This window comes from Fomitiporia mediterranea (assembly GCF_000271605.1).
Source record: "Fomitiporia mediterranea MF3/22 unplaced genomic scaffold FOMMEscaffold_9, whole genome shotgun sequence".
Taxonomy (NCBI): Eukaryota; Fungi; Basidiomycota; class Agaricomycetes; order Hymenochaetales; family Hymenochaetaceae; genus Fomitiporia; species Fomitiporia mediterranea.
In genome coordinates, this window is record NW_006760394.1 from 1,540,377 (window position 1) to 1,561,659 (window position 21,283).

The 21,283-nt window shown below is 43.2% G+C and overlaps 6 protein-coding genes across 6 annotated transcripts; 2 read left to right on the forward strand and 4 right to left on the reverse strand.

Annotated features, from left to right (window-relative positions):
- Nucleotides 1-7,159: 7,159 nt before the first annotated feature.
- Nucleotides 7,160-8,264, forward strand: FOMMEDRAFT_112051 (glutathione S-transferase). The gene is made up of 4 exons (XM_007269225.1): nt 7,160-7,372; nt 7,444-7,637; nt 7,696-7,810; nt 7,867-8,264. Exons 1-4 carry the CDS (start codon nt 7,202-7,204, stop codon nt 8,065-8,067), a joined length of 681 nt encoding a protein of 226 aa, XP_007269287.1. The 5' UTR covers nt 7,160-7,201; the 3' UTR covers nt 8,068-8,264.
- A 254-nt stretch (nt 8,265-8,518) lies between these two features.
- Nucleotides 8,519-9,512, forward strand: FOMMEDRAFT_148257 (uncharacterized protein). Its single transcript, XM_007269226.1, has 3 exons — nt 8,519-8,787; nt 8,846-9,220; nt 9,347-9,512. Exons 1-3 carry the CDS (start codon nt 8,558-8,560, stop codon nt 9,450-9,452), a joined length of 711 nt encoding a protein of 236 aa, XP_007269288.1. The 5' UTR covers nt 8,519-8,557; the 3' UTR covers nt 9,453-9,512.
- Nucleotides 9,513-9,849: 337 nt separating this feature from the next.
- On the reverse strand, nt 9,850-10,887 carry FOMMEDRAFT_90758 (glutathione S-transferase; the record flags this gene model as incomplete). The annotated part of the gene is made up of 5 exons (XM_007269227.1): nt 9,850-9,934; nt 10,032-10,132; nt 10,208-10,322; nt 10,424-10,611; nt 10,714-10,887. 5 exons carry the CDS (start codon nt 10,885-10,887, stop codon nt 9,850-9,852), a joined length of 663 nt encoding a protein of 220 aa, XP_007269289.1.
- Nucleotides 10,888-11,323: 436 nt separating this feature from the next.
- Nucleotides 11,324-12,238, reverse strand: FOMMEDRAFT_22289 (N-terminal nucleophile aminohydrolase). The gene is made up of 2 exons (XM_007269228.1): nt 11,635-12,238; nt 11,324-11,579 (listed from the first exon to the last, which is right to left on the reverse strand). The coding sequence occupies exons 1-2, from the start codon at nt 12,028-12,030 to the stop codon at nt 11,466-11,468; spliced, it is 510 nt and encodes a 169-aa protein (XP_007269290.1). The 5' UTR covers nt 12,031-12,238; the 3' UTR covers nt 11,324-11,465.
- Nucleotides 12,239-12,647: 409 nt separating this feature from the next.
- On the reverse strand, nt 12,648-15,543 carry FOMMEDRAFT_22296 (cytochrome P450 monooxygenase CYP63). Its single transcript, XM_007269229.1, has 12 exons — nt 15,129-15,543; nt 15,026-15,050; nt 14,900-14,963; nt 14,743-14,785; nt 14,675-14,686; nt 14,098-14,614; nt 13,990-14,045; nt 13,849-13,935; nt 13,733-13,784; nt 13,319-13,662; nt 13,059-13,253; nt 12,648-12,992 (listed from the first exon to the last, which is right to left on the reverse strand). Exons 1-12 carry the CDS (start codon nt 15,510-15,512, stop codon nt 12,951-12,953), a joined length of 1,821 nt encoding a protein of 606 aa, XP_007269291.1. The 5' UTR covers nt 15,513-15,543; the 3' UTR covers nt 12,648-12,950.
- A 3,255-nt stretch (nt 15,544-18,798) lies between these two features.
- FOMMEDRAFT_148261 (uncharacterized protein) lies at nt 18,799-19,851 on the reverse strand (the record flags this gene model as incomplete). Its single annotated transcript, XM_007269230.1, has 3 exons — nt 19,521-19,851; nt 19,311-19,470; nt 18,799-19,260 (listed from the first exon to the last, which is right to left on the reverse strand). The coding sequence occupies exons 2-3, from the start codon at nt 19,365-19,367 to the stop codon at nt 18,799-18,801; spliced, it is 519 nt and encodes a 172-aa protein (XP_007269292.1). The 5' UTR covers nt 19,368-19,470; nt 19,521-19,851.
- Between the last annotated feature and the right edge of the window lie 1,432 nt (nt 19,852-21,283).

The window sequence follows — 21,283 nt, forward strand, 5'->3', positions numbered from 1 at the left end:
AATTGTATGTTGTGTTTGACAGTAATTTTATTATCATGACACACTAAGTGACCTTTACTGTTGTTATCATAACCTAGCCATTGTGTGTGTTGGCCTCTAGGTTGTAGTTTATACATTTGTTCATTCTGTATAATACAATATACACTGAATTCTTATATATTATCTATTTGATAATGTTCGTTATACTGTTTGTAATATAGTGTTACAAAATTAATAGTAACTCTTAGTGTTCTGTTATGAATAAACGTTTGATATTGTACTGTATATACCCAGAATTTTATAGGTAACTTTGCTAATAACAGACACATACATATGCCATTAAAGATAGTCTTATACATACGTTCTACAACTCTGTTCTGCTATAGTGTATTGTGCACTGTTAATCTACATATTGTTCCTTGACTTTCAATGTACATAGTGAAGTCTTTACTTAGGAACACTGTATTGTTATCACTTTAGAGAGTTTTAACTCTTATACTATACTGTGTAAAGAGTCTTGTTGTATGCTTTACATATTCAGTAAAAGCATTGCTTTTATACTACATAGGTAGCATAGTTGCTCATTGTGTAGCATCATCTACAATAGTAAAAAGATATTTGTACTTACTGTAAGCTTGTACTAGGGCAGGTCCCTAAATATTAATATGGAGATGATCTCTATAAGATTGTGCAAGAGGTGTTGTTCGTATTTTTGGTATTTCATTGTGTTGTATGTTTGCTTTGATACAATCTGTACACTGTACATTTTTATTGTCTGTTATCCTTTGACTTATAATCTCAGAATACTCTTGTATGAGTTTGTGCAAGTAATTGAAATTAACATGACTCATTCATCAATGTAAATCAACAATAGTGATTGTGTTAATAGATTGTTTATTATGATAAGAAACTATCATATACAAGTTATTTCATACATGTATTTCACTAATCTTTGTATGAGCAGGAGAATAAATAATACATTCATTATTTGTTTTTGTTAAAACATATTCTGCTTTACATAATAGTGCTTTACTAACAAGTGTGAAGTTCAGATTAGGATGATAGTATATGTTTTGTAGTAAAATCGTATTTACCTTAGTATACTCATTAGCTTCATCTTGTAGTTTTATGTTAAATGTTATTACTCTACTTTTGCTAAGTGTGAATGACAATTTATTTGTAATTGTAACATTTATTAGGGTTGAGTTCTGAATGTTCATAAGACAGAACAAGTATAGAGTAGTGTGTACATTTGCACCAGAGTCTAATATATTAATACAATGTATTAGTTCAGTATCATTATAATGTATTGTGTTGATACATACGTTTGGATCATAATTGAACTCCTTAATGACTTCTTTCATATTGTCAAATGAGTTCATAAAGTTGTCTACTTGTATGACACTATCCTCTTATACTTTGAATACTGAAAATACGTTAGATTCAGTAGATAGAGTAGATTCAGCAGATAGAGCAGATTGAACAGGTAAGCTGTTGGAACTTAATACTAAGGCTTCTGTGATTGTAGACTCTAGCATTAGTGTTTCATTAATGTTTTCAATGAATACTGTTTTGTTATTGTCTCCAATAAATACTGCTACATTAATTACAGGTTGAGACAGTATAGTAGCCATAGTAGAAGTAGTAACTGTTTACTTATACTTTTTCTTTCAAGCTTCCATTGTTTTACTTGTTGGAGGGTTTCAGCAGTCTTTTAACATATGCCTGTACTTATTACAGTTGTAGCATTTAACTTTATTATAAGGCTTTGTTTTGCCTTTAGCTACACTTTTGTCTTTTGTTTGTAGGCTGTCTTATTCAGTATCTTGTTTCGTTTGAGAGTACTAAGAATGATACTTAGTATATGTGTTTTGTAATTTGTGTATCAACTTAGCTGGTGTCAGAATGTCTTTCTGAGCCACTGTAACCATTAGTAGTTGATTATAATAGGTAATCTGTCTGTCTAGCATTGTTACTACCTATCTATACTTACAAGGAGTAGTAAGGTTAATTGCTGAGATGTATGTATTATTATTAGGGGCTTTATTATGTACAGACAACTACCTGTAAATTTGTTCAATGTTGTCTAACGTCTTATCAAGCTGTAATACATACCCTTTTACTGTAAACAATGTAGATATGTCTACAGTATGTGTCATTGTTGTTTGAACGTTGTATTGTTTAGAAAGTGCCTTCATAAGACTTCTAATACTCATATGTATTGTGAAGTTCACATAAATTGTATTAGTTATTGTTTTCGTTATATAGTAATACAAAACATTACCTGTACATATGCTAGCATCATTGGAGGAAGGGGGATCATGCTCTAGATGGTCTAAGAGTATCATGGCAGCAAGTGTACTGTGTATGTACAAGCACCATATCTTGTATCCCTTTACACTAGCCAACTTTTCCATTCCCTTAAAGAACTTCATAACATCAGAGTCCTTCATTGTAGCATTAACAAAGGTATGTATTATAGACAACATTGTAATAGGTTTGGGGGGAGAGGGAGGTCTTGGGCTTGGTGGTCTAGCAGGAGGCAAAGGCATTCTGTAAGAGCAAGTGTGTAAGGGCATTCAATAGGCACCAAGGCTTATAACCTTTTAACAAGCATAGTAGGAGTGCTCCAAGTACTCTCTCTTATTGAGACATTAAGCAAGTGTCTACCTTATATACTACATAGTGAAGTCTGATAGTCTGAGACATTCCAAGTGTAGTAATTCTACATAAGGCAATTGGGGATTTCCTAATCCAGAACACAATCTAATATCTTTAGTTTTACCAACAAGTCTGAGTCTGATAAGGAGTCTAATAAGGACAAGATGATGTTGTTTACAGCCATTTTGAAGGCCTGGAAAGCCCAAGCAGAAGAACAGGCTGTTGAAGCCCAAGTAGCATCCTCTCAGACACAAGAGGACTCACAGTACAATGAAGACACATTCTAGTAAGTTTTCATTTTTCCTCAGATACATTGGATGTCTAATAAAGTACTAGAAGGTGAATCTACTGTCACACATTGAGTCCAGCAAGGTTCACTTCATGGTACGTCCTTATTTCATTCCTACCAATGAATAGTATTGACTTGACTCTTGACCAACTGTAGGGACGATTTCTTAATGGTTCTCCATGACTGGTCTGATAAATACTGTACTCTAGTGACATGTTTTCGATTTTTTTTGTTATACATGATTCTCCACAACTGGACACTCCTTTCCTTTCTTTCTCTCTTATTTATTTCCATGTCTACATGATTGTTTCACAAGTACAGTATTATTAGAATGAAATGTCATAGAAATAAATCAATACAAGTGTATTAAAATGTAAATACTTAATTATAAGAGGAAAAAGAGAGAAATAAATAAATATCTAGATTGTAAAATATTATAACAATTTTGAAGTCTTGTAAAGCTCTTATAAAGTATAATAATGTCTAACAATATACAAAGTACTTTTAAAGCTTTACATTAGATTGTATACATTATAAAACTATATTACTCTTGTCAAAATACAGAGTTCTTTTAATATCTTTTCATTTTAGGAGGTTGGATATAAGTTTGTTTACATATTGTCAACACTTATAAACCTTATTCATATTGACAATACATACATACCTTTTTGTGTTTTATATAGCTTTTTATGATTTTCTCATTTTGAGAGGTTGGATATATGGTCTTTTATATTTTTTAGAAAATTTATATAATTTATATGTTTTTAAGCTAATATAAGCCTTAAGACTTTTTCCTGATGAGTGAGACAATCAGGATTGCTGGAGCAAAGCTGGAGGACTACTTGGTCCAATTCAATCCCCTCCTAAAGAGTTTCCTCTCTTCCATGTTGCATATATTGCATTTCCACAGGAGCTGATAGAATAGTTAGGGAGGCGTTCATTCCTATGTACAGCATGTATTGCGTCCCAAAGAAAGCTGCAAGATTGAAAAGAGAAGTGGAACGACTAGGGTGACCTTTGGGGAAGATTTTGAGGTTTGTTTGGTCAAACTCAATGGCCTTGTCAAGGCTTTCCGTCCCTCCATGATGTACTAGGCGTTGCGTTTTCGGGGCAGCTGATAGAACAGTTGGAGACATGTAACAGTCAAGAAGCCCCTCTGTGCGAAGCTCGAGGGTGGTACGGCCCAACCCAATTGATTCTTCAAACCGAAAGTCTTCCATCTTTTTGCACTGCACATATCGAATCCTCAGAGGGAATGATACAATGGTTATGCAGGTGAAACGACCAGGATGTTCCTTGGAGAAAAGCTCAGTAGAAGCACGGCCTAGCTCGCTCATCTCCTCAAGGTCCCCCATCCTTCCATATTGCACATGGGGCATTTGCAGAGATGGTGGAAGATTGATTAGAGAAGTGGAGCAATCAGGATGGCCTTGGGGCCAGACCTCAAGGGTAGGTCGATCCAACTCAGTCGCTGCCTCAATGTCTTCCATCCTTACATGCTGCACGTATCGCATGTCCAGAAAAGTTGATAGTTCGATCAGAATGGTGAAAGAATTAAGGTGGCCGTCAGATCGAAGTTCGAGGGCGCCTCGGATCAACCTGGCCATCTCCTCAAAATCTTGAATCTTTCCTTGCAGCATGTGTGGTATTCTCAGACTATTAGCAAGGTAGTCGAGGGAGATAGAACCATAGCAATGGCCTTTGGGGTGAAGCTCGCGGGCGGCTCGGGCCAACGCAATCATCTCCCCGAGGTCTTCCATCCTTCTGTACTGTAAGTGTCGTAATGACAGAGAAGTTGCAAGGTAGTAGAGAGTGATAGACCGATCAGGATGATATTCGGGGTGGCGTTTGAGAGCAGCTCGGGCCAATTCAATGGATTCCTCAAGGTCTTCCGTTCTTCCATAGTGTTCGTATCGCTTTCTCAGACCAGCTGATAGGTTTCTAAGAGATGCGGAACGGTCAGGATGGCGTTCAGGGCGAAGATCGAGAGTGGCCAAGTCCGGATTAATCTCCTCCTCAAGGTCGTCTATCCTTCCATGACGCATACATCGTGTTCTCATGGAGGGTGTAATATTGTTCTGAAACATGGAACAATACAGGCAGTCTTCAGGAAGAAGCTCCAAAACCACGCGTTGTAATGTAATAGCCCTATCAAGACCTTCATTCTGCCTATACTGTTCAAACTGAGATTGTGAGGAAGCTGAGACGTTGCTTGCAAACTCCAAGACACGGATTTTGAGAAATCTAGCTATGAATGAATAACGAGGGTTGCTAGCAAATATAGGATTTCAGTTTCATTCGCGTTAATCATGTAAGGGAGACGCAGCTTACTGGCGGTATTCAAGAAGCTTTGTTATGACGTTCTTGTACCCAATGTGCTCGAGCACTTGAGAGTCTTCATGTATAAATAATATTTGCAGAAAATCTTCAATGACGTCATTCAAAGGGTTGTCCTCAATGGCAAGCAGCGCTTGCTTTGCAAGGTACTTTGTGCGTTCATGTCCCTTGAGTTCATCTTCTCGGTCTGCTGATCCATGACCAGACATGTATGATGAATGTGTGACGTTCTTCAAAGCCAGAAGGATTGACGGTGTATTGAAGAAGGAGCGTAATCGTGGCTCGGCTGTAACTATCTGAATGATCTGAACCAACGCTTCAAATCTCGTGTCCCATATATCTGCACTGCCACGGCGAAGAGGATTAATTCTTTCTGAGTGAGTAATAGTTTGGCTCGCTTGACGCCAGCACTCACGTGGCATATTTCGCGAGTTTCTCACAGTCGGTACGAAGCTTTGCTTCGCTTCCGTCCTTCACAGTCCATTGCATGACTCGTCGGATGTGACCCTCCTTATCTAGTCCATCGCCTTCTGAGACCCTTATTCCCTCGAACTCCACGTGCTTAATTCGGGAGGCAACTGCCTTAGGACCGAATCCACTTTGATGTGCGAGGCGGCCAATAGTACGCTCAAGAGCACGTCCTAAATACGAGTAGAGTCGTCCGAGCATTCTACCAGAGCCAGTTAAGTTGGAGGCAGTGTCGTTTGATGAAGACTGCTGCGAGCAGAGCTCGTAGATGGATCCGTCATTTTCATCTATAGTCTCTTCTGTCTGCTCTATTCCATCTAACGGAAAGGCAGGATTGTATATGAGGAAAGACGAAGAAAAAGGCATATGAAGTCGAGCCTCCTTGATATGACTAGTCACGGATATTGAGAAGTGGGATGGAGGGATACTTGGACCTCAACGATGCACGCCATTATAGGCTGGAGCAGGTTGATTTTTAACGAGTGAGGTAGTTGCAAGGCGACAAAATCTCAAGGCGCTTACTTTAAGAGGCGACACGGCTACAAGCAATAGTTTCTATTGAAGTCTAAAAATCGACTTCTTCCTGTGCATTGATTTCAAGGCGTCTCCACAGGCGCTCTAGTGCAGGATACGGGAAGACATTTGGCCTGTAGATGTCTGCATACACTATTAGTAGATATATGAGTATATTGTATGACCCTAATATATTAATCAACTACAATTAATACTAACAAAACTCTATTAAAGAATTACTTGCATATCTGTTTAGGCGCTTATAAGACAATAACATTTACAGTTATCCATATAGCAATCTACTACTACATTGTACCATATAATAATATATAAAAATCAAGTATTGTTTTTTAGTATTCAATCTTTTTTAGATATATTCATTTATTAACTTCAAATTTCTGGGCGAAAAGCAACCCATTTGGGCTCCTGCCTGCAACCTGCCTTCCCACCTTGTATATTGCTTTGGCACTGTAACTTGAGTTCAGTAAGCCTCCTACAACGACTCAAGTGGTGAATAGTGGATTTAAATCTCGCAGTGCGAAATCGGATGCTATAAGACCTTGGCGACTCAGGGTTCATCTTCTTTCTTTGATCGAGAAGACCAATGTATATCAATGATACACTTTCCACATGACTTCATCCTTAGACTTTGTATTGCGAAGTTGATCAAACTATGCATGTGATGCTGCGTATGCCATCGCAGTGGGTGACGGCTGTCTGCAAAAGGAGTAAAGTAGGGCGCCCAGGATCATGACAAAGTAGTAGCCTTATAAATTTCCCCATCACAGCAATTATTTCTAGAATTAGAGAAAGAAAGGGAGGTCGAGAAGTTTTGATCGTACGCACAGTGGAAGTATTTAAGACGAGTCTCAAGCTGTCATCAGTTCCCTATCTTTTAGCACCGTCCTACACAGCGATCAAATAGTGAACCGTGCCTCGTTTTGGCTGGAAATCATGGTTGTGAAGCTTGTTGGTCTCTACTCCTCAACATGTACCCGGATGGTCACGGTAGCCCTTAGGGAGATAGGCGTCCCATATGAGCTGATACCAGTCGATTTCTTTAACGATCTCAAGAAGGAAGAATTCCTCGCCACCAAGCAGCCTTTCGGCCAGATTCCGATACTTGTACGTCCGTTCTTATTCCTACACACGAAGAGGTCAAGACCAATTATTAATCGAATTATGTCTACGAGTAGATCGAAGACGATGGATTCCAGCTTTTCGAAGGCCGAGCAATCGCGCGGTACTTGATTGCGAAATATGCGCCAGATAGCAGTCTCATACCGAAAGAACCGAGGAAGCTCGCTTTGTTCGAGCAGGCGATGTCAATCGAGAACAATGACTTCTACTTTTATGTTTCGGGAATGTCTATAGAGAAATATTATAAGCCGTGAGTGCTCTGTGCTTGCCTTTTAAAAGCTGGTGTTAATCAGCATTCATTAAAACAGTCTGAAAGGCTTGCAAGGGTCTGAGGAACGTGCTGCCGAGTATGCTTCTATACTCGAAGAGAAATTGAAGGGATACGAGCGCATTTTGAGTAAACAGAAGTATCTTGCTGGAGACGTGCGTCCATATCCCTTCCTAATGGACTGAGACTTCGTATTAAATGCTGTAATTAGGAACTTACGCTCGCAGACCTTATCCACCTGCCATACGGAGACCTCGTAACAGAATTGGGTTTCAAGGGACTTACAGCGACGCCGAATGTCGCTCGGTGGTGGGCCGACATATCATCGCGTGAGACGTGGAAAGTAGTCCAGGCGGAGATGAAAGTAGAGATGGACGCCTTCTACGCATCGCAGAAGCTGAAGCAGTCATAGGCGGTTGCCCGAGTTGTGGTTCTGTATTATTAAAAGTAATAAACGCGGACTCTTCGGGTCATCTATTGTTTCAGGCTCTTGGGTACTTTGGGGATCTGCACCACACATATCTGGTCACGGAGACGTGAGAGGAAGGATGACCTGTCCGCTGAGGAAGTGATGGCAACATATGGTATCCCAGAATAGTACAGTAGATGCCACAGTCCGCCTATGAAAACAAGTTGTCAGTGTATTGAAACTCACCTCAAGGGTCGACAATGAGCAAGCCGAGGTGCAAGGAGTATTAAATGGACAAAGCAGGATGACAAAAGGGACAAAGAAAATCGGAGTGAAAATAGTCCGACGCGTCTCGCGTCATGAGCACGTGAGGCACTAAATTAACCAAATCCACGCACGCGCCGAGCCGATTCTTTGCGTGAGGCCACTAGCCACTAGCCACTCACCAGCACAGGGACGCGTCCCCTCCTTCTCCCGTCCACCATCATCCCGCATGGCGAGGCGAGCAAACAAGAGACGCAGGATCTCACGAGCGTCGAGTGCAACCTCGGGGTCAGATTCGACATGCACGATAGCACGCACCTCGCCTCCGGTCTTGGCTTCCGACGCGTTTGTCTTCCCGGCTCCCGACACTTCTGATCTCTCCTGCGTCTCTTGCCATCGTGCACTCGGCACTCATGCTGGTGCTGGTCCGAAGCAGACCCAGTACATCGTTTGTCCGAGGTAAGTATTTTATACTCTGATAAGTAGTGGCTATGACCTTTCTAAGAACGTTTTATAGGTGCCGAGCCACGAGCTGCACGATCTGTTCACGGACGTGCACGTCCATCCCGCCTTCCCATCCTCCGACGCCTCTTCTCTCTTTCTCTCCCTCACCCCCGGGTACTCCTTCGGGGCCAGCAGAATGCCGACCCTTACCTCAAGAATTTCATCTAGATGAAACGCCGAAACAACGCACCCGCTCAGACGCCCAGACGCATCACACCGAAACCGCGCGGCGACGCAGGCATAGCGATATCGTGGAAGACGACGAACGGACTGTTGTCGGTGCCGAAGACGATTCGACTACCCATACAAAGATCACAGACGACTCGGCTCCTTTACCCGGATGTGGTCGAATTCTGTGCAAAAACTGTTGTATTGAGAATATTCAAACGTTAGTGATCGGTTTTACATCTTTTAATTTGTATCATTTGCTGAGATCTACGTTTTATTTTTATTTTTATGCTTTATTATTTGAATTTGAATTCACTTCTTTGTGCTTCCGATTCCGACTCCGCAGTGGGGCAACTACTTGTTATGACTGTTACGGACTTCCATCTCTAGCACAGGACCTTCATGCTCAAACGCAACTGTATCCAATTGTCCCTCTACTAATTCCTCAATGACGTCTGCTTATCTGAACAATCCGTCCTTGTCTCAGCACTCTTTTTAGGTGTAACTGTTTATGCTTGGTGCAATATACGTTGTTTCAATACACGAATCTGATGAGGTTCTATTTTTTGCTGAGCTTAGGTGACCAGAAGATGGGATACAGTACTCAATGATTTTGGTGCTATCATGAATATAGGCTTTATCAAGGTGATAAATAAGGTCTTTGCGCGGCAACCACATTTGGTTCATTGAAAATGCAAACTGCGTCAGTTGAACGGCCGTTTAACGACCAACAGAACCATTTATAACTGTATTATGAATTCCTGAGTGGGGATATATTACGTATATACAGTGCACTGTGCAGGTTGATATCATTGGTAAACCTAACACTTGAGCATCGAAAGTTTACGTTCAATCAAATTTGAACGGTCCAGCCTTCTCCAGGTCGGCAAGAACGGCTTGCCAAGATGGTCTGGAGAATATTTCGTTCCACCATCTGTTCCACATTCCGCATTATATCAAAGAAAATATCATCAGTAATTATACAAAAGTGCATGAAAGGTTAGATGGCGAAATGGAAATGACGAATGTACCTCGCAACGTTAGGTGTATCCTGAGAAGTCAGAGCATCGATGCCGACTTTCCCGATTATAGTTCCGATGGGGAGGTGGAAGAGGTCTGCGAGCGTTAGTTCCTGTTGATCCGATCATCAAATGATTACAAACTTTCGTCTTTGAAAAGGAAAAAGAGTTGAAAAAGGATGTCTCACATCCCCAGCAAGATACTTCTGCTTGCTCAAAGTCCGTTCATAACCTTGCAAATTTGACCTTAACGTCTTCTCAGCCTCGTTAGCTTGTTCCTCGTCGATTGGGAGCTTCATCACACTAAAAAAATCAAACCAAACCAGAGCGTCAACATTAAAATGAAATGAAGATTGAAAGTAATACTGATGAAGATGAAATGAGAAAGATAGGGATTAACTAACCTCTTGAAGAGTCTCTCCCTGACAATGATGTGTGCAGGTGTGTTGAAGTAACCTTGTTCGACAGAGGCGGCTTGTTCGAACTTTCCGCGTTCCTTGAGTTCACGCGGGAGGAGCTTTCCATCGCCGAACTTCTCTGTGAGGTAACGGCAGATGGCACGACTCTCGTGCATGCGGAAGCCATCTTCGTCCTCCTGTTGCAAGATTAAAATTCGTCTTAGTTAGTACGGCGCTCGGGATACTAAGGACGATCGGGTAGGAAAGGCGTAGAGGGAAATGAAAGGAGTACTGACAAGAACAGGAATCTGTCCGAACGGCTGCATATTGTTGATCCATTCGGGTTTCTTGTGCTCGAAGTGGGGAAGATCGACAAAGACGAGCTCGAATGGGATGTTAAGCTCGTAGCACACCATTACGATGCGCTGTGTGCATTCAGCCTGGACAGCTCCGTAGATCTTGACAGTCATGGTCAATAACAGTAGCAGCAAGTGAAAAAGTCGGGAGTAAGTTCTTAAGAGACGAGCAAATATTGTAGCACAGAATGCTGGCTGAGTACGACGTTCAAGTCTTGCTTTTATACGAATAATCCATAAAATCCCCAGAAAGACCAATCACCGTTTTCGAATATCCCTTCGGGCAACAGCCCGACTTGCATCAATCGTGCGGTCAAGCTACTGTCAGACAAAAGGGTCTTACAACAAATCGGATTAGTGCGGGTTCGAGGGCGGGAGAAGTCGCGTCTCAGAGTTGACGTTGCCATTGATAAAATAATCCAATTACTGCGCGTTGTGAGTCATAAAGCCATCATGAGGCCTTTCGATTTGTCAGTTGAAATGCCAAGCCATTAGTTCAATCGTTCGACTTGACATTTGGTTACCATACCAGACACAAAGGTATTGGTGAGTTGTTCCATATTGTAATGGGTCACGTGCCACTGACGCGTACCTCGCAAGTAATTGGCGAATTGGTCGGAAAGTGTACGTCAACACGGAAAGTACATTGTAGCAATAGGGAAAACAAAGACAATAATACTTGTATCAGATTTTCATTGCGTTTGCGCACCATACCCCCGAATGCCCTCCGCGAATGCCCACTCAGTCTGTGCAGATTTGGACTCAGAAATGCGTGGACCATCTGCTGTGATGGTTGCAATTTGATACTAGAATGGTACGTATCAGTTAATACTTTATAGCTTGGCTAGAGCTGAAGCATACCTTGTTCAAGCTTCTCGCATCTCTGTAGAACAGGACTTTCATACACTGCTCCAAGAGCGCACGCGCATCGTCCTCCGTTAACGTGTCTTCTCGTCCCTCTACTGCACTTCGCATGAGAGGCAGGGCAATATGGGCACCAAATCCGGTTGCAATAGTCGAAGCACTGTACGTTACACCAAGAAGGTCAACATACGCGAGGAACCTTTGTCCGTCCTTAAATCCTCCAACGAGGATTGCATTCCAGAGTGGGTCAAACTTTGAGCGTCTTCTGTACATTACTTGACTGAGGTACTCGTGTATCTCAGCAGGACCAAGCTTGTGCCCATCATCCTTCGTGGTCTCTTCCTCAATGAGAAGGTCGTCTAAAGTTTGCTGGATGTACTGGAAGTCCGACATGTCGCCACTCGCTGCAAGAACGGTATAGGATCCTACGGGGTGTAGACGCTGTATGTCCTTGAATCGCGCAAGTGAGCCATACGATGCTACAATACATAATTTCAGTATGACCCTTGGCGAGAATAGATAGGTAAGCTCAACGTACCAAGATTGTCTGCAGCCATCATAATCCCATCTTTGTATTTAATCGCGAGAACACTCGTACCCGTCACAATTGGTTGCCTATGCCACCAGATTGTAAGCTTCAACAAGATTCCACAGGTCAATGAATTGTACGTACAGAGTACGCTGTGAACTTTCTTTAAACTTATCCACCGGTTGTCCATTAAACGGCCTGCTGTGAATGGGGTACGTGTTGTAGTGGTCTACAGCATCACTGCGCTGCAATAAATCTTAGGAAATCTCCCAATGTCAAGATTCATTCGGTCGAGTACTTACAGGACGACCCCAGTTTGTAGGAAAATGATCCATGATTAGAGTCCAGTGGAAGGTTGCTCGAAGTCAAGCTTGCGCGTCGCGTCCAATGTTGCCAATGACGCGTCACGAGAAGCGTGAAACTGAACTTCCATATAAGGAATTAATACGTGTTTGATGACGCTTATTCTCAGTTTCTGGCATTGAATTCTATCGTGTATTGAGTGAAATTGACTACAGAGAGACAAAATGATAATCCCGAGCTACAAGATAGATAGGCATAAGTAGATACACCAATTGAAACAAAATGACTCCAAAGGTATCTAAAAATCTATGAACAAATGGAGGACGCAAAACTTGAGGAGGGAAAATTCACAGGTCGGTTTGGGATACAGACAACAAAACATCAAAGTGAACAATTAAGGGATCGTGACAATGAAGCTTTCAAAAAACATTCCACCCTCAGAGTATGATAGATAGAAAAATGAAAAGATGTAGAGCCCAGTTTAATTTGATTTAGACTTTCCAAATCGCACCCATAGACCACCCTGAAATTCGATACACGTAAGTATAATCAATCTATCTGGGGAGATTAAACACCAGATTAAACCCACCTTGACGTACAACGTCAACGCGGCAGCGGGCCAACACCGCTCAATAGCCTGACGACCTTGTTTTCCCCTCCATGATGCGGGTGGCTGAGAACCTTCAGGCTGGAACTCCGGCACTAATGTGAACGTGTCGAACTGTTGTAATAGTCGAACAAGGAAGAAAGATGCTTCGTTGTATGCAAAGTTCTGTCCAAGGCACTAAGAACATCAAACAATTCAGTCCTTTGGGTTTCTTTCTTCCTTAAACGTGTTAGGAAACTTACGATTCTTGGACCTGCACTGAATGGAGTGAACATCATCGGATTCGAGGTAAGCTTCGCGGTCCTTGCAGGGTCCAAAAACCGTTCAGGGTCGAATTCATCTGCGTCGGCACCCCAGAGATCCGGATTGCGCTGCATGAGCATTGGCATATACATAACCGGTGTCGAACCAGGCATATACAACGGCTCTTGTGGCGTTGGGATAAATGGCGTATGCGGATACACGGATGTCGTGGTGCAGGACGGTAGTCGCGATGGCGGGAGCGTGACCGCTGCCGGCCGAGATTCCCGTACATTCAACGGTACAGGAGGGAATAGGCGGAGGGTCTCATTCAGGACAGCACGCACTAGATGAATCAGTGTAGATGTTAGGATCCTTCGGAATATCGGAGATTCGGCATGTGGAGTTGGACATACTGTACTTCAGGTTCCGGAGGCTTTCGTAAGTCGGTAGTCCATCATGTCCGTGCTGTGGTTAATCGTTATCGTGAGCTGTTAGTCCTTCTGGAGTAACTGAACAACCTTGAACTCACAGTCTGAAGCACTTCTTCCCGCATGCGCTTCCCGACTTCCGGATACATTGCCATAAAGTAAGTGACGAAAGTTAACAAACATGCGGTCTGAGGGCAATCCCGTCAGTAATACTCAATATGGACGATCATTTCGGAACGTACTGTATCGCGTGAAGCGAGTAAGATGCTCAGCAACTCGTCTCGGATGAGGCCAACATCTGATATCAATTCAATTAAAGACATGCCGCCTTCCAAATTAGCGTTACTCACCCTCTGTACTCTGTGCAAGGTGTTCTAGGAAAGTCCTTTCCGACATCGGAGCTTCAATCCCTGATCGCTTTGCCTTGGCCTTTTCATCGATTGCACGCTGCACTATCGGGTCGAGCCATTTCTTTGTCACTCGCGAAGATTCTTTCATCTTGTCCTTGAATAACTCCACAACAGGCCAGAAATATCCCCAGCGGGCACGTTGGGTGATAACACATTGCGCCAACTCGAAAGCCTGAGCAAAACTTCCGAACTCGTCGTTTGTCGCACTTCCCTTCGGCCCCATCTTCGCTTTTCCAGGCTCAGGAAGCGAAAGTGACAAAGTATCCAAGTTATTTCCGAACAGAAACTCAGATGCGCTGTCCAATGTGAAACGTGCGTAAAGATCTTGTGCGTCGCATGGTTGACCTGATGCGGTGATGCGGGTCAGCAAATTCAATGTGCGAGTCGTGTGCTTGTCAAAGATTTGGAAATCCGAGATGCGTTCGCGTGCGAAGAAGGGCCGTGCAGTTACTCGATGCTGTGGGATTGGTTATTGGCTTCTAGTGTACTCAAGGATTCGCACAGAAGAAAGGCATACCAGCCTCCATTTCTGTAAACATAGTCAGCAGAACGCCTTTGAAGGAGCTTAACGTAAAGTTGACAGACCTCATCATCCCTATTAAAGATCCCATCACCTAAGAACTCCTCCCTGTGAAAGGAATATCAGTAACCCGGGATGTCATATATGCAATGCTTAGAATAGGGGCAATATGACACTGATAGAAGTATCATTATCGCTCCATGCTCCATGGCTACAACTTACATTCGTTCTTTCTGACGCCTGCCTCTCCAAAAATGGTTGAATCCAGTTGCATGAACGAATTTCACTTGATACAAGAACACAAAGATAAATGGCTGGTCACTTATCACAATTGCGAAACGCGCTTACTGTGCTCTTCATCCATAGTGATGATCTTTGATCACAGGTTCGCAGTCAAATCAGTCCAGCGCATGATGATTATCAAAAGTAGGCGCTGAGTGTCTCGACATACCTGATCAACCCATAATATCCTCGTGTTGAGTGTTGTGCATTGATATTCTTGGAAGAGTTCCAGATAGACGTCCATGAGATAGGCAGTCTTGAATGCTTTCATCATTCGGAGCAAGACGTCCACATTTCCGGGCCACTTGCCCTTAATTCTTGGAATAGGTTTCGCTCCAAGACGCTTGGTTTCTCGTGATTGTTTGACGTCGTAGTAGAGATTCCGAATATAGCCCCAGAATATGATGGCCGAAATGTGTGCGGGCACAGTTAGCAAGCCAAGTCGAATATTTGCTTGACAACATAGTTCCGACAGTACAAGAGATGGAAAAACGAAAATGCGGAGGACATCAAGGAGTAAACGAGTTCGATAGAGCTTTGGATTAAGCCACATTTTCGGAGACTGACCAGGAGGAGGGCCTGGGTATATGGGAGCAGGAGTACTCGAATCCATGGATTTATAGATGCTATTTCAAGTCGGAGCAGGATGTAACCGGTCGGCGGTAGTTTATTTGATATAGTCGCACGGTGACAACGCGGTTGATAGACTAGGACGAGAACCGACTGCCGAGGAGGAGGAGGCCCATCCGGAAGAAACAAAGCTGTGGTCCTTTAGGAGGGACGAGAGTGCCAGCAGGTGTATGATGCACCTGCACTGCACGAGTGTCGTTGTCCATCTGATGATCGGCTGTCGGTCGATTCCTACCTCCGCTCACCTTCTTGACTCTCAGGGACACAGTCTCGCAGATAATGGAACAAATATATTTCCAATACTTTCTTCTGCCTGCATGAGAATGCTTCTGATACCGACGACAAAAAAGTAGCAGCGGTAGTTCACGAGACAAGTCGACTCTGGGTAAGGTGGAAAAAAAGAGACGGTAACATGAAGAAATTTGATTTTGACATTCGTCGGTTAGATAAATACCACGTGACCCTTCTAAACTTCTTCCGCTCCACGTGGGTCTCGCAACCTTGACATCCGCTTCTGCTCCAGCCTTTCAATATCATTCTCGGGCGTTTTATCCAAACAATGCGATATGTCGGTGCCTCCTGTTCTGAATACCCATCACTTCGATTTCCAGACATCTCATCTGAATAATATTTATAATTCGTCATCGTCGCGCGTTCGGTCACACACGGGACCATCCTGTTTACCCCACGCTGCATCATAGCGCTCACAGCGAACCTGTCAGGTCGGAACTCAGCATGCCTTTTTCCGGGTCAACTCGTTGCTGTACGGCCATATTGGCCGCAATTCACTTGCCACCTCTGGTAAATAAAATACGTTCGTTTCAAGGTACGATTCGACTTGTTACACCACCAACTATCGCAATTCAGTCCGACCGACTTCTCCATACGACACCAATGGATAAAAATGCACCCTTGAACTTGATTAGCTTAATTTGGGATGACCGCCAAGAACTCCGTTACTGAAAGGCTCCGGGAAAATCGAGATCGCTGTCAAGCACCCACTCAGGAACCAATACCACGTCGTCCATTACGCAGTAAGCATCAGTGTTAAATACCGAGGCCGTTATCTGATAAAATCTAGTATCTACGAACATCTGTGCAGCTCCATTTCAAGATATCCGTGGTCTGTCCAATGTAGACGGGTCAACAAGGAGTTGCTTGACTAACGCCGCCTTTATTCCGCGATGATAACAATTATCAGAATATACCCCGTTCTGAGACAGCTTCTCAAGAGACTTTGGGGTACCCTTGTTCTTACTGAATTGGCCAAATTCACCGCACCTGGAATATCAGCATCCAAAGACGCTGAAAGGGGCGGACAACAGATCCCAACAAGTCGCAACGATAATGGGCGCATTCGATGTCTCGTGCAATTCGTCTGAACCATTTCAACCCTATGAGTTGATATCCCACTATAAGTTCTCTCCTATAAGCTCGGAGAATGAGCTGATAGGGATTAAATAAATGGGCACTCAAGTGATGTACAAAAATATGCAAGATATCGTTCCGATACTCCGTGCGCCGCTTTCTGCACACGTTTGGATTCTTCCTCGACTGAAGATTTTACCCTGATAGAAGGCTTACAGAAATATTTTGCTGTATTAGGGCTCGGTATATCTCGTACACCGGGAGTCCATTCCTTCGAACTTTCTTGGGAGGTGAGCTACTATGTTCTACCAAGACGTAGTACTTAGAAGTATTCTAGATCAAGGTTTACTGAAACTGACTTTTTCTACAGTGCAATACCGGCATTACTTATTACTTGTTCCCATCTTAATACTCTCGGGTATTACCAGAGCGCCGCCCAAATATGTTTGTCATTCCGCGATGGATTTTCCAGGCCAGGAACAGAAAGTTTTCATGAGCGCTACAATACGACACTGAACCACCACATAAGTATCACCTTTGGTGAATAATAACTGAGACATTGAAACGTCGGTGGGTCAACTACTCCGTAGCTTCCATTTTTAGTTCTACTATTAGCAGGATTATCTGTTTGGAAACTGTCAATATTTTACGCCAGGCCGATAATAAGCTATTCCCATAATAATAGGAGTATGAAGGAGATTTGTATTGCCGGTTTATACAGTAGTAGTTGGTCTGGTCCCGATAACATTAGCACTGCCATACAATATAGTCACTCCCGCCCTCTGAGTTTCTGAATAAGGTGGATTCATATTGATATTACCAACTGCTACCGATCGTCCGTTAAATTTGTCCCAACGCAATTTCCATGTATCCATCTGCACCAAAAGTTCACTCCATTGTGCTCCTCTTTATGTATGAAGTCAAATAGCAGATGCAGAGTGAGGTATTCGATACTCGCTCGCTGTGCTCGTCTTACGATTTAAACCGTGGAAACTGACTGACACCACAGATATCTATCAAGATTTGAGATTTGCTTGTAGCCTAATCAGAGGACATGATAAATAATCTGCACCAGTAAGGAATACTTCCTTTTTTTAGTTGGCAAAACATATACAAGTCTTTGACGCTAATATAGGTTTCTTTTAATAGTGGTTGACTCTATGTTGAACAATAAAGATATCGAGGTGGAGATGAAAGCTTTCTAGAAAGTATACAGATCCATCCCAAGTTCATTAGGCTGTTACTTCAGTTTCTGTTGGCCTACAAATTCAAGTCAGTGAAATTTAAGATTATTGAACATTATCAGGAGTTATGAATGTGAGATGAATACTTGTACCTTGTTACTCTATTATATTCGATGTTCCTTTTTTCTATGCCAAGTTCAACTAATTCTTGCACGATAGCCGAACTCGACCACTTTGGTCCTATGTTTTTATCCCAAGCGTAGAGAACTTGAGCGCCTGTATAATAATTGCAAAGAATAACCTTATAAAGTCTTGCTCTTCGGGCTCTCACTAGTAGGACTACGAACATACTATCATGTCTTATAATGAATGAATGACAAGACATTTATCAACGAGGCACTATTTAATATCAAGGCATTACTAAGGAACGAAACACGGCGATATGGGTTTTAGAGTTTTCATGAAGTCAGAAGAGTGAGACTAAAAGAACGACTGAAGATTCGATTCAAGAGAAAATAGCAACGTCTGACCATGCAGACTATTCAAAGCGATTCCTTCACATTGAATTCCTTAACTTAATCTTTGTGACAAGATAAGAATCAGTAAAGAAAAGGACTGTGAATGTTCAAGGCTGCCTCACATTACCTAGCCAGGGCTTTAAGCGTTGTCCTTGTGAAGGACTGGGGGCGGAGGCGGAGGCGGGCCCTGCGCATCACGCTTTCCGTGAGGCGGCGGATGAGGCGGGGGAGGACCCTGTGCGTCACGCTTTCCGTGTGGTGGGGGAGGAGGCGGGGGTCCCTGCGCGTCACGTTTTCCGTGTGGTGGGGGAGGAGGCGGGGGTCCCTGCGCGTCACGTTTTCCGTGAGGCGGCGGATGAGGCGGGGGAGGACCCTGCGCGTCACGCTTTTCGTGTGGTGGTGGAGGAGGCGGGGGCCCTTGCGCGTCACGCTTTCCGTGTGGTGGGGGAGGAGGCGGGGGCCCTTGCGCGTCACGCTTTCCGTGAGGTGGCGGAGGAGGCGGGGGCCCCTGCGCGTCACGCTTTCCTCCCGGAATACCTTGCGCGGGGGGCGGTGGTGGTTGCAACGCACCCAACTCAAGAGCATGCCCATCATGCGGCGCCTAAATATCATTGAGTATATCTCGCTCTGGGCCCGACTACTGATACTCACCGGTACAGCAGTAGCAGCGGCGATAACAGCCAGAAGGACGAGCTGCTTGAAGAGCATAGTTGTCGAAAGCTTGAATGTGCAATTGGTAGAGAAGACTTCAGAAGGTTGTTGCTCTACCTCGTCAGTGATACTCTGGCTTTTATACCTTTTCCCTCACTGCCTATACGTATTGTTTAATCCACAAAAGAAAGTATTGCGACATTGACATACCTGCTGCGGACTGCCGTCTACTCCAGCCGTTTATGCGCGGGTACAATGCGTTTTTCCGCCATCATCTGAAGCGGTGCAACTCGAAGTTCATCTTGTTTAATTTGAGGATCAAGAAACCCGACTGCACATATTGGACCGGGGACGCATCGAGTCCAGCTTTGTCCATTTCGCACTTCACAGACTGCAGAAAAATGAATCAAGAATCCCACACGACGAAAACATTGGAGACTGGTCAATGGCATCAATGCCTCTGTAGCGTTGTACCACAACTTATCATATTCGCTTCCGTGCATTCCTCGCCGGCACCGACATAAAGCAAATGAGCCACGGCGTCCTGAAACTGCGGGGAAGGATAAACGTAGCTCGCTAAAGTAGACCGAAAACATATGCGCCACTCTGCCGACGCGTAAAAGGCGCCAGAAGCGCTATGATCGACATCGAGGATGCTTTGTTTAGGGAAATGCGTTAATATCGGATACGATGGCCAGAGGCAACGAGGTAGAGGCGTTGGCCGCCGCAATCAAATGTGTTGAATTGGACAAGGTAGATCTGAGGATACATTCCCGAAGTTAGACACTTGGTACCAAAATAACATTGAATTCCAAAGTCATGTTCGGAACAAATACGTTTTGAAACAAGGGCTCGGGAGACCTAGACTTTGCCCTTTCAGCAGCTCAGGTCGTCCACGAACACACCTCAGGTAGCAACAGAGCACGTTCTGGCGAGAGAATGTGCGAGAAGTACAAATCCAGTTATCCAGATGGTTGAATGGAAGACTAAGAGCACGTCACTCCCCGAGAATTCCGCCCGAAGACAAGGACAAAAGTTTTCTGAGCCGCGTGCCGTTATTTACCCTCCACAGATGGAGGCGATGCAATTGTAGGAATTATTAGTCTTCAGGATAATTTGGCAAAGCACTGAAGACCTAGAGAATGGCCCGCAAAAACTGTCATTCGCAGCGCGGCTATCTGCGGATGAAATTCCCACGGTAACGCGGTTGCAGCTTCAATCTTCGACTCCACCCATCAAGTACATTATATTAAGTCCTATTATTCTACGGTGATTTGCAGCACAAGCCAGTTATTTCGTCCTGAACACAGAAAACAGAATAGTATTTAAACACACACAGAAAACTAACATAAATAATTGTTAAACAAACAGTGGGGAGTTTACACTAGATGCAGGGGACTCTTGTAATAATTGATCATTATTACAGGGCACAATGCCCTTGCTTTTATACTACAGTACATACACTACTTTGTGTAATAAGTAGTCATGTGAGTGATGCCTGTATGCATCTGTATGTAAGTTAGTGTGTCTGCTACCTTTGCCAAATTGTCCAAATATGTTGCTTACTGCCTTTTTCATAAGTATTGTCACACTTGATGGTTCATCATTTTTTGTCACAAAAGTAAACAAAACAAAAAATAGCTATTTCTCACTCAATTCTGCACAGAATTCAGTGGTTATTTGACATAAATTCATGTTTCTTAAATATGCTTCAAATAGACACTTTAATTATTAAATTTGAGCAAGATTTGACTGAGTTATAGTGAAAATACACTGTTTTTCATGTTTTCTTAATATTTGAATTTTCATTCCTTCAAAACTCAACATATAAGCTTGGAAAACAGTTTATTATAGTCACATACATTAGTACTTAATAAATATACCTAATTTACTGTGAATTATGTACTTGTTCTGTTTGACTGAGGAGAGACTAAAATGTGTAAAACTAGCTATTTTCCCTCTAGTTCCTTCTA